The 16,094-nt window shown below is 43.1% G+C and overlaps 1 protein-coding gene across 9 annotated transcripts in view; it reads right to left on the reverse strand.

Moving 5' to 3' along the window:
- Positions 1 to 2,055: 2,055 nt before the first annotated feature.
- The window catches only part of fbrsl1 (fibrosin-like 1), a 227,704-nt gene continuing 213,665 nt past the window's right edge, over positions 2,056 to 16,094 (reverse strand). For 3 of the 9 annotated variants that reach the window (XM_085910595.1, XM_085910591.1, XM_085910588.1), the window contains 11 exons: positions 13,986 to 14,236; positions 11,162 to 11,215; positions 10,954 to 11,049; positions 9,873 to 9,944; positions 9,329 to 9,358; positions 8,954 to 9,025; positions 8,457 to 8,586; positions 7,126 to 7,209; positions 6,415 to 6,498; positions 5,461 to 5,701; positions 2,057 to 5,023 (listed from right to left, as the gene is read on the reverse strand). In XM_085910595.1, coding sequence (XP_085766721.1) covers positions 3,727 to 5,023; positions 5,461 to 5,701; positions 6,415 to 6,498; positions 7,126 to 7,209; positions 8,457 to 8,586; positions 8,954 to 9,025; positions 9,329 to 9,358; positions 9,873 to 9,944; positions 10,954 to 11,049; positions 11,162 to 11,215; positions 13,986 to 14,236 — 2,411 coding nt within the window. In that variant the 3' untranslated portion in view covers positions 2,057 to 3,726. Of the gene's footprint in view, positions 5,024 to 5,460; positions 5,702 to 6,414; positions 6,499 to 7,125; positions 7,210 to 8,456; positions 8,587 to 8,953; positions 9,026 to 9,328; positions 9,359 to 9,872; positions 9,945 to 10,953; positions 11,050 to 11,161; positions 11,216 to 13,985; positions 14,237 to 14,388; positions 14,550 to 16,094 lie in introns of all 9 variants that reach the window. The other 6 variants (XM_085910596.1, XM_085910589.1, XM_085910590.1 and 3 more) reach the window with 5 other exon arrangements.

The following is a 16,094-nucleotide window of genomic DNA, read 5'->3' on the forward strand; positions in this document are numbered from 1 at the left end:
CAAGTCTGCTCCTTAACTGCTGACTGGTCTGGTTTCTGTCAGCTGCCTTGATGTTGACGATGCGGTCTAAAAAAAGGTGGCAATATGGGTGCGTGAACACTGATGGCCTTTTTAGGTTGTCCGATCGATGAGAGTGTTGTGACAGGGATATGCTGCCAAGGCCCTTGACTTAGTCCTCACTCCCTTGGTTCCCAGTTGAGATATAGTTTAGTGCTTTGGATTAGCTTTTATCGGCGACTGTGAAGCCCCGCAATGACATGGACGTCAACTCAAGCAGCGCCACCAATTTCCCTAATCACCAACCCCAGAAGAGTATCCTAATGTGATCTTTGCATCTTATTATCAATCTGCATTTGAAAACAGCCCTCATGTGGGAACTAATACACTGGCAGCTGTTTGGGATGCACTACATTGCAGTACAGGAGGCTTTCATCTGCTGGGAGAAAGTGAGAGGAGGGAGTGGAAAAAGAGCTTGGACTCAACCATTCATTTACTGCCCATTTTATTAGCTTGGCATTGTGTTATTAGCTGCTATTGTGCACCACAAAAGCTCCTTAGGCCTGTTCCGCTGTTTGCTGAATCTGAGCTTTGTGCCAAGAGCTTTTTGAAGGTATTTGAGAGCATAAAAATTCAATCCTCAACCAAAAGCATTGAGGTTTCTGACAGATAAATGAAAAGGATTAGTAAGACAATAAGACAATGTCTTAACTGATTTATAGTTTATATTGCACAGCTGTTTCATAAAATCCACCAGCACAATCGAGACTAAATACATCATCAAGAAAAAAATACATAGTCATAGCGGACTATCACGGATGCCGTATTGAGTATCCGCTCCAATTGATTTTATTTGAAGTCTCTGGCATTGGTCGCAATGCTTGTACCTCTGAAATCATCATTTTTCAGCCGACCCCAAAAACTTTGTCCATCCATTGTCATTGCCTCATCAAAGAGAGCATTCTCAACACTTTAGATTGGTGAATAATTTGTATAACTAACACCCACAAGGATAGACTGACCAGTATAGATTTGTGAACGGACACACGGACTTGTGCTATAGAAGGTTTTGGCCAGAGGCCAGCAAAATGTTGAATGTACCATCTTTGACAATATAGGAAAAAATACCTTTTGCACCATTGTAAAGAATACTCATAACTGCCGAACCATACCAAACAATGTAGAGCCAAGATACGTATCAATGTTACATATCCCGTGACACCAAAAGTTCTAAAAATTCACTTAAAGAAATATATCAAATGAGGAAGTTGTGGAGGAAAGCAGGATTTAGATCTTCAAGCCCCGACACAAGGAAGAAACTAAAGAGCTACAATAAGGGCTGACAGCTGCCGACGGCGCAATAACCCGTCTGGGTTTGGACATCCTAGGTAATGTGTGGATTGATTCCCTTCTGATGATGGACTGTGTGCTGAAATAAATTGACCTTGCCAGATGATGAATGAAACTGATGGAGCTTTTCATCTCCAGAGGGTCTAATCCACACTGTGAAACGGATAGAGCACAAGATAGTGATTGAGGCAGCCCAAATGGAAGGTGCGTCTTTTTTGTGTCCACCAGCGCGCTTGGTAAATAATGCTTACAGGAAAAATCAGTAAGCAGTAACAAGTACGAGGGTTAAGTGCCCGATTCTGACGAGATGATTAGGACCAGAAGCACATAGTAGTAAAGTGAAGCTGTCTGCGGACAGATGCTACCCATCTAAGCAATACATGGCTCGATTTCTGGAAGCCTAAATTGAAAGCAATAGTCATTTAAGCCTCCCCAATACACTGGCCCAATCCTTTCATTGTGGTTGCAACAAGCCTTTTAAAAAAAAAAACTCAGCTCAAGTGTGTGGAACACAGAGGTGCCATGGATTTTCAATAACATCCCCTAATGACCTGGCCCCAGTTTGATCCCACGCTGTCATTATGTGCTGATACCATGGGATAGGATCGCTGGATCTCACGGCACACAGCAGTGAGATGAGTAGCGGGGGCATTATCGGGATGAATTGGCTGTCCCCGGACAGGAGGCGAGTGTAGCCAAGGTCTTGTCGATAAAAAGACAGGGCACCTCGGGGCTCCCTTCGCAGCCACTCCACTGCATCTTGGGGCCTCATTAGAAAGGCAGATGAGAGGTTGCGCATTAGGAGAGAGCCTCTCACCCACCAATAGCCTGCCTCGAAGGCATTGTTCCTTTTAATGAGCCCAGACTGTGGGTCAATATGCTGCTGGGCTGCCAGTCAATACTGGTTACCTGAAACACAAACACTCAAAACCTGCTTTCATACAAAATCAATGACCTATTTTTCCCCACCAGATTGCCAGGCCACTATCTCATCGATCCCACTGAACAGCTCCGCATCAAATGTTTGACAAATTATGGTCAGACGATCGGATGGTGAGGCTTCTCGGTAAAAATACGGTATCATTAAGGTTGCAAAGTAATAAACCGATGAGCAAATACTGATCTCCCAAAAGCCACCGATTAATGGTAAAAACTACAAATATCACATTAACATTGCGCAGGTGCAGTTCACAGTATGTGATAAAAGGACAGGCAGAAAACATGTGACATTAGGTCCAAACTTTATTTCATACATTTTAAACCATGAATGTTCATTTTTTTTTTTTTTTACTTTGCACGCCTAAAACTCTACTGCTTTTGTATACAAGAATCTAAGAAAAACAACTGCACATAACCACAAGTTTGACAGAGAAAGTCTTTTTTGTTGCCCACTTTAAAGTGTCCTTCTTTTCTGTCTGGCTCGGGCCCAGTTTATGACATGGAAGTCTTTAAATAATACCATTGTTCTATCATTGGCATAGTTTACCCAAGACTCTTGGTGTCACCAGTACAGTACGCTGCCTCCAGGAGATCTAGCTAGGGTGCCATTGCTGCTTTGCATAGATAGCAGATGATCCTCCTAGGCTCCCTTCCGGCACCTAAAGTCACTTTACATCCATTGGCATGGCTTGTCTGTTGTCTTGATATTCAAGCAGGATGAATTCCACATATTGGACTCAATTGTGTTTTTTTTCCTTTTCTTTTTTTTTTTTTTTTTTAAAGAAATGGTTAAAAAGCCTAGTAAATTTACACCGTCGTTTTGCAGCAAAGGAATATTAACAGGTTATATACATCAGCTTTCTGTACAGAGACTGAACAAAGACCTCATTATATATATTTGTCTGCATATCTCAGAGGCAAAACAAATTGGTTATATAACACTGTACATTGCCATTTTGAGGATATCCTGGTACCATGAGGTTAAATTACCCAAGGGTAATCCAAATCTAGTCTTTTCAGTCATAATGGATAGAACACACAATCAATGGGGATAAATATTGTAAAAGGTGTGACAAACACACAAATTACATCAAATTAATAGAAATGATATTTATACATTAAACAAGGATAGCAAATATACAAACCACTTCGGAGCCTAGTTTTCCACTTACAGCTGAAAAAAGTCATTTGATTAATATATTAATAATTATCAAATATTTAAGGTGGCTATAAACATAGTACGTGTATTTGTGTTGTCTTGACTCAAACCCTCATTCATCAAAAAAGAGTCATGGCATGTGCTCAATCAGATACTGTACAATCATACTTTCCCTCGGGGAAGTCTGCTCTTCTCTGTGGAAGAGGAGTGCGTTTTGTTCAAAGGGACAATTTCTGATTGGGAAAGTGGAGCTTGTGAGTGCATTTTTTTCATCCAAGAAGCTACCGTGCCTCAACCTCTTTGGGGTTGCGAGATGGGGAATAGTCCCGTGGGTCCTGGGTGGTCGTGAGGGGTGTAGTCCTCCTGGGGGAGGCTGGCCTGGCACTGCCAGCTGGCACAAGTGGCGGGGGGGCGCTGAGAGCAGCAGTAGGGGGGGTTCTGTTCAGAAGGCCGTTGTGCCCAGTGGAGGGGCTGAGTCTGGGGTAGGGCATTCCACCAAGGTGGGGCATAAACGAAGGCATGTGCGGTAGGTGGCCTTCCATGGGCGATTGGTGCAGCTGATGGAGCCGCGCTCGGTCCAGCTCTTCCCGCAGGTGGAGGCGCTCTCGCTCCTCCGCCTGCTGCCGCATCCTCTCGTGCTCCCTGCGTACTTCCAAAAGGTGCTCGTGGTGAGCGTAGTCGTGAGCTTCTCGCTCACGGTAGGCTCGCTCCTGTTCGTACACGCTGGGGAAGCGATGCCCTTGTTCGGCCCTGAGTTGGAAGTCCATGCGCCTCTGCAGGTCCAGGTTGCGGTAGGCCTCTCGAAGAGGGTCCCAAGGAAATGCCGGGTGGGGGAGACGTTCTCTTCCTGCCAGCGGGCTGACTCCCATGAAAGGAGCCATGCGTGCCCGGTCCAGAACATTTAGGCTGCCCATTTGGGGCATGGCACTCATGGAAAGGGGTAGTGAGTGTGCCATGGGGACAGCATGCAAACCCGCTCCTGGAATGTCACTGCCACGCGGGGAGGGAAGATGAGGATGCTGAGACAGCGGAGGGTGGTGGTGGTGTGGATTTCCAGGCTGACTAATAAGAGCTGGCTGCACTTGTGCAGGTGGCTGGTTAGCTGGCTCAGAACTCACCACCATAACTTCCTGCTCCTCTTTCCTCTCCTCCTTGATCTTCATGTCATCATTTTTTACCTTGTGGAACTGCTCCCCGCATGGAGGCTCTTTCCTCTCACTGTCTTTGAGTATAGGCCCACCCGCCATCTTCATGCTCTGCTCATTGGTCACTGCCTTGGAGTACGGAGAAGGAGAACGCTGAACTGGCTTGATAGAGTCTTCTGAAGATCTTCTCTCAAGCATCTCCTTGCCAGGAGAACGGCTTTCCTTTATCTTAATGTCGACTAGGGCGGAGGAGTCTCTATGGCGCTCTAGTAGCTCTTTGTCTGTTTCGCGCACCCGATCCACGCTGCCGCTGTGATGCCGGACTGGATCGCTATTCTGGCTGGTGGAGCGTATCAAGTTGCTGATCTGGTAGCTGACTGGTGCAGAAGCTGGAGATGACCGGTTGGAGTGGCGGTTGCGTTCTACCGAATCTCTGTGATGATAAGAAAATCAGGTTGGTTGTTTTGGCTATGTGTGACCTGCAAATGGCATGCAGCTTGAATAAGCACAAGACCCAAATAAGGGTAAATGCTTTTAGAAAATGGGTGGATGGATAAACCTCCTACCCTGACTATGTACTATCCAGTCCAAAACTATCCTATTTGTTTTTTTACCATTATTGAGGATAAAGTATGCACCAAAAAGTGGGTGTAAAAAGTTGAAAAGAAAAAAAAAACACCCAGGTGGAGTAATTTATACAGTATTTTTCGGACGATAAGCCATTTTGAACTGTCTAGTACGGCTTATCTATGGATTTGTATGATATTTGAAACTGTTTATTCTTGGACCTTGCTTGTTGATTATACTGTAAATAATTGCACTTGAGTGAATGCCTGTCTACTAGTAATCAAAGAACAAAAAAAAGCTCACCGGTCTTTATCCTTTTCTTCTTTTCCGATAGATGAGTCTCTCTTCTCTCTTTCTCTCTCCCGTTCTCGCTCATGGCTGTTGGCGGAGCTGCTCCTCTCGGCATCTGCAGTTTTAGGCCACTGCGGCGGGGTAGGGAAATATGGCGGCGTGCGTCGCAGCCTGTTCCAGGTGTCATGTTGTGGGCTACTAAAAGGGGGCAGTCCTCCGGGTCCCTCCTTGGGGCCAAACATACTGTTGGACCCTGGAAGGAAGGCGGAGACAGACATTTGACCTGCTGTGAGCTCATTTTACACACTTTGGGGGACCAACAAAATAGAAACGACTCAGCATTAAAAGTTTTCTTTTCCATTTTCTCTGGATGCTCACTCAGGCATTAATGGCATTCCCCCAGGATACAAATAATAATAACTTTCCGTTGGATTAAAGGGTGTGCTTTCTGACGATTCATTTACCCCCCTGTAGCTGAGGGCTGTGAACATTCAGGGGGATACTTAAGCATTCCAAAGCATGTCTATTCCAGTCACATCCATTTTCTCAACAGAACGACTAATTTGGCAGTTAAAAAATGGAACGATGAAAGGAAAGACAGCCAAAACTCCATGATGGTGCAGAAGGGGCTTGTCAAATAATTAATATTTGAATCGCCACCAACAGAGGACCTGGGAGAATCCGTTGGCAGTGACTTCTCGAGATTAAACCCCAGCTGTTGGGGGGGGCAGTTGGTAGATGAAATGGCAGCAAGAAGGTCTGCTGCGGTGTGTTGCACAGCCCCATTGAGCTTCCCCTGGCCAGGGCTGCTTTGACACGGAAACTAGAGCTAAGTGTCTTGAATTTTCTCCTCCCCCTGCTGACTCTCCCTGTGGTCTAATGCTTTCCCTACTCTGTTATGTTACTGGCCACAGGGGCCAGATTTAAGAGGGAAGCGTTGGAGGAGCAGAGGGGGCCAGCGCTTACCAAGCGAGGGGTTGCCTAATCCTCCGAAGGCACTGCTTGAAAGGTTGCCGAGGCCGCCAAAGGAACTGGAGCGACTGAAAGGATCTGCAAAATGCCAAACAGGGATTAGCAAAAACGGGGGGTAGGGTGGGGCACTGGCGAACAGTGATCACCACCACACCGACCCGTTCCACTCGGCTTTTTTCTTACAAGCGAGCTGTTTTGTTTAGCGCTGACACCCTAGCTCAAGGCCTCAGGATACTGCTGTGGCCAGCACTCCTAACTGGAGTGGCTTGTCACTCTTGGATTAGGACAACAACACCACTTTATGCAAAAGAGGTCTTGGGAATGAACAGAAAGTGCCTGTAGAAAGGCTGAGGGAACATGGAGTTGAAGGGTGTGTTCATTTTCCTGGACCAAATCTGAACAAGATTTGATGCAGGCACACCTTAACCATCAAATCAAGTTTCCCTCCAAAAAGCATTTTGGAGTTGGGGAATTATTAACGCTTAGATGGAGATAGTTGATACTATTTATCAACAAACATACAAGGAACATATATGGGTAACAAAGGGCCCTTTGTCACCTCCAGTTGTTTTCCTTTTCAATGATCCAAACACCCAAATAAGGGTTGACTTGAGGTTACTTGGTCAATACAGGATATGATACCAGGTAGGATGCACCATGTGAGAGTGATGGAAAAGAAGGCAATTATAACATGGAGTTACTTACACTTACCTGCCAAATGGCTAGGAGGCAGGAAACCACTGGGGTGGGGAGCTGGACCATATGGAGAGGGAGCTGGGTGGCCTGAGCCTAGCAGAGAAGAGGACATGGGGATTATTAGTTTCCAATCAGACACTCCATGGCTTGATAATTACTTCAGGTAGTGGTGCACAAATTAAAGTTCAAGTTTTCAAAGTGGATTTTTGCTTTAATCAATGACTGTATAGCAAATCCATGAAATGGTATCTCTCATTCCACTGCATGATTAACAGAGAGTTTCCCCCTCGGTGTAGGACAAAACACAATTACTTAAATGAAATCTGATGTTGGACACAGAGCCGGCCCATGCCCCGAAGCAAAATTCCATATTGACACTCACATTTTCTGCCAATAATAAAAATGAATGATCATTCATACACCTACTAGGAACTCATTGCTTCTCACCGCCGTGCAGACAGGTTGTTACGCATACATGTTTTGGATAAGGACAAATACGAACACCCTGGACTTAAATTCTTCTTGAACTTCATCGTGCAACTTACAGATGACATTTTTTGTTAATTTTGTAAATTTCTTTTGTTAATTATTGCATTGATTTTTTTATGTATGTGGTCTTTTGTCTCTCTTTTTTTGTTTGCTTTGTGTACAGTGGTTGTGTTTTGTTTTATTTTGGATTTTTAATTGTAAGGATGTTGTTCTTGATTTTTGTTGTAACATGTTAATGTTTGTAATAAAAAAAAGGAAAGGAAGAAAGGAACAAACAAAACAAAAGAAAAACAAGAACAATGACTATGAGATATCTATTCAGTAATGCAATTTTCAAGTTTCTGAATGATCCAAGTCCTCCAGAGTCATGTCATATCAAATACTCCAAAACTCCTTTCAACTCTACATTTCTGTCTCTACAGGTTTTCTGGTTTTGCATCGATAAAACATGTTTGAGACACAGGCTTGTAAAAGTTTCAAGTGAAGGCGAGATAGAACTGCTCGCTGTACCTGGAGCAGAAGAGGATTGAATTGCTATGAAACTCTGGACCAGTTCAGTCAAACAAAACCTAGCTTTTATGTGACTGCAGGCTTCCCAAAAACGGATTCATTTATTTTCTGTCACTTAGTAATATGTTTGCTTGCCTCTTTCACAAACACTTTCAAATCCATCCCTTCACATCACAAACTTTATTTTGCAATTGCAAACCAAAAAATTGTTTGGACATACAAGCTCTGTCTGTACCAGAAGCAACAAAGCTATTCATGGATGTCAGTCACAATTTTTCAAATGATGTCTCTTGATAGATATTATTCCTCCATGTATTTTGCTCCTGAGGGACCCCACTGACCTGAAGAGAAGAGAGGTCGGGCCAGGTCGTGAGGATATGGGAATCCTGGGAAGACACCTGGGACGGGGGGTCGGCTGAACAGATCCAGCTTCCCATTCATGTCTAGTTTGTGGGGGTCCAGCTGCATTTGCTAGATTAGAGCAAAGCACAAACAGAGAGAGGAGAAAATGTGGTTGCTAGGCAACAAATAACTACATCGCCAATGATGAAGCATCATCTTACAACAAAGGTTTTGACACGTCACCAGCAGCGCAGGGGTCTTAATGATCCCACATATTTCAGTGACGTCCCTAATTTGTTAGATTTATTCAATATTGTGATGGTTACTGATGATTTCTCTTCAGAGCATAAAAGCACCTGCATTTGGTTTCAATATTCAATAACATAATTCCAGATTTTAACATCGAGACTTAACTGTATGACCTTTTTTGTGTGTGATTTGTTTCATTTACACGTCTAGTTTTTGTGACAGCAAAAACTGTTTCCATCTCACGCACCTTCATTTTCTGCTGGTGGTGGTAGATCTGCCACGCGATCTGGACATGCACCGCACACCACTTGCCAGGTTTCTACATATTTAAAGAGAAACCAATGTTAGCCAGCTGGCCTTTATAGGCAAAGTTAAAATTGGATGTCGGTATTGAGAATTTCTGGCCAAACTACAAAGTGGGAAGTCATCGTGGCTTTCAACAAAGCAATGACTAACACAATCTAACCCCCGACGACAATAACCCAGAGCGACCTCAATGCTATCCTTAAATGCAGCAGCTTGTATTTTCTAGGTCAACCACTATTGTGGAATGTTTGACTTTGTGGCCTGGCCAGAGACATGAAACTTTATAACGGGAAGAGACGAGAAAGTTGCAACTTACTCGAACATTGGTCCTGAATGGGTCCGTTATCTGTGTGGAGAAGCAGACAATACTTGTCATCTAAGCTTTATGAAGAACAAATAAGTGGAGCTGTTGAACACCTCGTGGTATTAATGTTAGTTTCATATGGATACATGTCCGGTGGGTTAGAAGTAGCCTTAACCCTAAATACAAAGACATTTCTTAAACACACGTGGATCTCATTTGCTTCATTCAACATTTCCATTCTATCCGTCCGTCCATCCATCTCTATATGGTGTATCCTCGCTGAACTGGTTGCCAGGCAATAATAGTGTCCATTGACACAAGCAACCATTCAAGCTCACATTCACAGAATTTAGAGCCTTAAATTAACCTTAGTTGACCGTATTTGTTGACCGTTTGTGGGAAGGAGCCAGAGAACCAGGGGAAAACACATACAAGCACAAGGAGAACATTCAAACGCCACTCTGTAAGGCTAGAGTGCAAATTTGAACCCAAAACTTCATAACTATGCACCAGCTTTGCCAACTACTCGTCCTTCCATGGATGGCTTGATGCTTACCCGTGGATCTTTCTGAAGAAGTGCGTGAGGTACCGCTCCGGGACGTGCTGCTACATCGATGGGATTGGATGCCTGAGAATGAGAGAGATCACACATTAGCAGTAAAAGTTGACCGGAAAAGCGTACTAGTGAAGGGTAAGAAACAACAATCAAAGGTGCAGTATGTTTTTTTTGACTGTATGTACTGTTAGTATGTCTGCAAAAAGTAAGTGCACAAACGCATTCTATTTCCAATCGAATGGAAAACGATTCCATTTATCATTTTCAACTCTCTAATCTTTAGCTACTGCTGTGTCAAAGCTGATGATGGTGAGTACAAGTGCAATGAAGCTGTTGACCCACGGCAAGGCTAACACATCTCGGATCTTTCTGATCTTCTTTTCATGTCATCAGAGTGCCTGGATCAGCCGTATTAATCCACCCTTAAATCACGGATGGGGAAATTCCTGCAGGTTGACCTAAGTCATCGGTTTTCCCCAGCACGCAAACATCCAAACACACACACGTATTCCAACCCCGAGCTCCTCACGCAGAATGCTTCTCAGAGGATTTCCACATATAAAAGTGTTCCGTGACCCATCTGGAGGGGCCTTTCACAAAAGGGCCTCTTTCATGACAGAACCCACCGGGAATAAGGCCAGGGGATTTGGGCCAGCTTTGATTGGTGCTTACACTGGGTCAGAGCCTTTGGGCATCTGCCAGACACAACCACACCCTCCTCCCACATCTTCTTACCCCCCCCCCCCCCCCTGCAGCCTTTGGAGGCTTGTCTCGCCTAGACAGACAGATGTTATCTTATGCTCTCAGCTGTTGCCTGTCATGGCTCAGGTCAATGCTCAGCTCTGGCTGCCGTATACTCAGACAACACATTTTGCATCGACTGTAACTAATAAATGAATAGAATATTACAAATTTCATGTGAAATATGATCATTTCATCATTTTCTCCCACAAAATTTATTTTGGTGGTTTTGAATACACAACTCTTTTGACTGCACAATAGCTGGTGGTTGCAGGTTATTTTGTGTGGAAATTATTATTTTTTTTTCAGATCATGGATGCGATTTGACTAAAAGACTGACCTTAGGTTGGAAGGCTCCTTGCAGTGAGCTAAAGGGTCCTGAGTGAGGGAGCAGCGGGGGCATACCTGGCATGGTAGGGGGGTAGGAGGGGAAGAACTGAGGGGGAAAGGGGAGGGAGAAAACAAAATGATCCTCGGACGACACAACAAACAGGTCAAATATTGACCCTTCAAAATGCCAATAAGTGATTCAAAATACAATGACTTACATTTGAATGATGTCTGATGAACGGATTATCCAGTTTTGGAGTATATTTGTCAAACTGAAAGAGAAAAACAACAGAAAACACAAAACTGGATTAGACGTGATCAATTTAACTCAGTCCAACATATTGTATAACACTTTCATCATTACATCTTGTGATATTTAAGGAAGAAAACAAGACATATGATCAACATCTGCAAAACAGCAAAGAGCAGGATTTGATTCAGACTATTAAATCCTAAAGTGAAGCAGCTGGCTTTCACCAGTCATGGGGTTATTTAGATTGAATTGTCAGATAAGGCAGTAAAATTATTATTAACAGGACAAAATCAAATTATCCAACTGAGCATACAAGGCGAGGGTGGCGGTGGTTGGGTGGAGTGGGGCGTGTTCATCATGGGAATTATATCATTATATACCAAACCACTGGAGAATTTATGTGAAACGAATAGTTTTTACTAAGGATTTTCAAAAGAGGCCCTGCAGCTTGCAGCATGAAAACAAAGTTGTTTGTCAGCAACCCAGACTTTAAAAACGGTGATTTAAGCCAGGGAAAAATCCAATCTTTGTGAATAATAGAAAAAAAAAGAAAAGAAAGACAAGAGTCTACCGTCTGTCTTTTAGGATTTGATGCGAGTGGAGCAGACAGCGTTAGCAATGGTTAGGAGCTGATTCAGGACAGATCAGCATGTAACTGATACACCGAAAAAACACTCTATAAACGCTAAAGTGATGTGGTGAAAGCTTTTTAGCAGGGGAGCTCTGGTCTAGGGGAATAGCCACATCAGTAATTTGCCATTCAACAACTGTGTTGTTGTTTTTGATCATGCCCTCGACGCACAAGGAACTTATCACGAAGCTGAGACGAACGGGGAGAAGACAGCGAAAACGTTCTCGAGCCAATACAGGCTCGAAAATTTTAAACACACTAATTACAAGTGACAGTTACTTATTCCCCTCCACAAATACACAAACCATTTGCAGGTGCTTTTGGCGAGTGTTTTTATAAACTCTGGGCACTATTTTAGTTTACGTAAAACTTAGTGGGTAGTCGGGACATATATTGCAATGTGTGCTGCAAGGCGGGTGGGTGGTTGAGCTGTTGGCTAAACTCCTTGTGAGGACACAGCTTTGGACTTGGAAGCCCTCTGGTGTGGCAGGGACATTCACATCTGCACAAAAATAGCAGCAGCGGCGGCAGTGTTCGTTCGTGGGTCCTAATGAGCCCAAATCAAAGACAGACAGCCAACTGAGAGGAAACCTCGAGCCAGCTTTCGAGCTCATTAAATGCCTCCTCTGCATTACTGAAGTGCCGGCCTGCTTAATTCTTAACGCTAGAAGTGTCGCTTTATGGCCTTGTAAAGGGAAAAGGGGGGAAATTCACCCCTGGAATTTACGGTGCCTGTCGATTTTATTCCAAACAGCTTATCTTTCATCGATATTTCTTGCTCACATACGTTGCAAGGAGGGGGGGGAGTGGCAGTGTGGGTCAATGCTGCCATTTGGTAAGCCACCTGCTTGAGGCCACTGAACAATAAACAAATATTGATGCTGTGTAATTTCATTAATTACTGTCATTAGCCAAGGAGTGTAACTGCTGAAATTATACAAGAGCCAACAGGAGGAGTGTGGAGAAGACAGGAGAGGGAAGCTGAGCTAAACCACCTGACAACACAGCAACAACAACTACATCATTAATCCCGCGGCTCTCGGCATGCATCCAAAGAGAAGAATCATTGTTAGGAACATGGAGGGGTGAGGAAAACACATTAAGATGAAAGACAGAAAAAAGAAAAAACTGAAGATGTTGGACTGTGAGCAAGTCTCTTCATCATGAAAGCAGAGACTGTGTACTGTATGGAATTCCTGACATGTCACAGATAACCAACATACCAAATGGCAAATAATTGAACTGAAAATCACTCAGTAATTATCTGAGACCATGCCGGAGCTTTGATTTTTAAGCCACAGGATAGAGGGAATTTTAAAGTGAGCTACTAATGGGACCAGCATGCTCTTAATCAGAGGTCGGGAGATGACGGATGACATCTATTACACTTGTGCCATGAGAGGAAAATTGTGATTCCCGGCATAAATTGCTGGATGTGAGGAATGATGAATGAATAGTGATCAACTCTCTTCCTCAGTACTAGTCTGGGAAATACAGATTAACCCTCCCCTATAAACTGCCATGCTAAACTTAATGGCAATCTGTTAGCAGCAGCAACAGCAGCAATCCGACCACAGGATCAAAATAGCATCTAAACTGTCTTTCATCGCCAATGACGGCATTCTATAAACTGTGACGTCCGGATTGTGCCTCTGTGTACACCTATCTGATAATTTGTTATTACTTTGAACATGCCAATGAGAGCTTCCACAATTTCAAAACAGAATCATGTCAACACAAAGTCTACCTTAATATAATGTACATTATTGGACTGACATTTCATATCAAACTTGGGGTCCTGTTTAGCCGACCCAACACTTTGAAACGCAACGCATGGTAAATAATGTGATGAAAATGAACAAAAGCAAGCGTAACACAAATTTGTATACACACATTTGACCTCCAATGTATTCTTGTGCATGGTTGCGTGTGTGAATCAAATAAGAGGGAAGCAGTGTGGATTTGATCACAAATCTAAACTGATCATTTTAGGGGATTATTTTATTGGAGGGAGGGATTCCTACCGCAACGGGACGTAATGGGTCAATTATGGGGTGAATAAATAGCAGGAGCTAATTAAGAAGGGGACTGGGACTGGTGGCAAGGGAAGTAACTTTTAAATTTGATTTAATTATTTTTGTTTTTTACTTATCCTCACATTTCTGGCTTGGTTACGCACCATGGGAGGTGCGGTGGGCGGGGTGAGGATGGCGGCCGGGGGCAGACTGGTGGGGAAGGGCGTGAAGGTGTGCTGGTGGGTGTGTTGGTGCTGGTGCATGTGCTGATGTTGGTGAAACTCTGCCCTCAGGAGCGACACGGGGGCCAGCGGCGAGGCGGGTGGCCCCCGGCCTCGCTCTGAACTCTGAACCAGGAATCGGTTGTTCAGCTCCTGCCGCAGTAGATCATGCTCTGCAAGAAAGGAGAGCGAGGAAAACCCCCCCAAAAAAAGGACAGAAAAGGGGGGCAGGGAGAGGGGGAAAGGTGGGAACACAAGAAAAAAAAAAGGCACGGGCGCCCAGTCAGTCTTCACAACAAGGGTAGAAGAGAAAGAAAATAGTCACCTGGCATTCTCTGTTTCTCCAGCTCATGCTGTGAGGATTTTCTACGTGGGGACTCATTGGTGGTGGTAACAGAGTTGCCTGTGACAATGTGCCAATCAGAATCCCCGAATGAGGCTGGCAATACATGATAGGTTGGTTGAATGATATCAACAGGCTGGTATCTAAAGACAGGAAAGAACCAAGAGTCATCCCAGCAGAAAGCACACACACTCGCCGTCGAATGGAATGCACGGTGAGGCAGAATTTACGGACAAGCATCGTCGCTGGAGACGACTGTCTCTGTCCTTGCTTTCTTCAAAGCATTTAAGGAAAGAATTACAACCACCAATCACTAGCGAGATTAAATATTGTGGTTGCATTAGGTTGCTGATAGAGCGCAGCATTTTCAGCATGTGTGTTTTAAGCGCTGTTTTTCTCCAGCTTGGATGATTGTCCAGTTTCAGTGATAATTTTGCACCCTGGAAATGTGCCATTACCACCCATATAAAATGCCCTTTGCATATAACACAGTGTGTGATTTTGAATGTTGTGATCCACAGCATATTTTTAACAACTCAACGGGTATTAGAGCTGTCCACAAAATTAGATTGGTACAGCTATATTTTTTACATACTTTTCCATCTGTGTAAAGTAGTAGACTACTTTCCTACTTATTATGACTTGGTTATCAGCACAGCAGCTACATAAAACATATTATTCAAAGTAGTACATTTATAAACGAGAAGAACCAAATAATTTACTGAATTAACCACTGTGTGATACACAGCAGTAGTACAGTAATCCCTCGTTTATCGCAAATCATTGGTTCCAAGACCACCTGTAATATGTGAAAATCCGCAAAGTAGTATCATCCTTTTTTTAAACATACATACATTTTGTGTGTGTCACTAAGTGTATGTTAAACCATATATGTGCATATATTATCATTTGATTATTATTTATTTATGAAATAATGGTTTCAAACATGTAAATATTATATTAATATGTAGTATAAATGACATACAGAAAATAATGTTTAAATAATATAAATATGATACGTGTGTGTGTGTGTGTAACATATGTGGATGTAGCTAACGTATACATACTGTAAATATGTTTTTGGAACGCTTTTATTACGACTTTTATATAACAAGGCACAAGTGTACATACTGTAAATATGTTTTTAGAACTATTTTATTATTACAACAGTTTTTTTTACAACAAGGTACAATACTGTAAATATGTTTTTAGAACTCTCATTATTATAACAACTTTTTTTAAATAAAAAGGTAGAAGTGTACGTACTGCAATTGTGTGGGCACTCCCTGCCTTCTGCTTGCGTGTGGTCAACTTTCGTGCCATAATTCCTCAATTTAGAAATTTATTTTGATTTTTTGGAATTTTTGATTTTTTTCTTAATTTGGAAAAAAAAATCCGTAATGTACTGATAAATGAACCGCGATGTAGCGAGGGATGACTGTATTTGTTTTGTTTTACTTTTTTCCTGATAGTCATCATCACACCAACTGTTACAGCTTTCACACTTCTGAGAAGACTGGAGATGATGTCAGAGTACGTCTGTAGGCCAATGTTTCCATTCATCCACAAAGGCATTTTCAGATGTTTTCGCTCATCTTGAATATGTTTGATGAGTTTATGGTAAGGGTTCTTTCACTACATCCACTCATACGTTATGAATATGTTTACGCGCTGGAGCAAAAAAAGAG

The sequence above is a fragment of the Syngnathus leptorhynchus genome, chromosome 4 (genome assembly GCF_054491065.1).
Source record: "Syngnathus leptorhynchus isolate UIUO chromosome 4, UIUO_Slep, whole genome shotgun sequence".
In the NCBI taxonomy this organism is placed as follows: Eukaryota; Metazoa; Chordata; class Actinopteri; order Syngnathiformes; family Syngnathidae; genus Syngnathus; species Syngnathus leptorhynchus.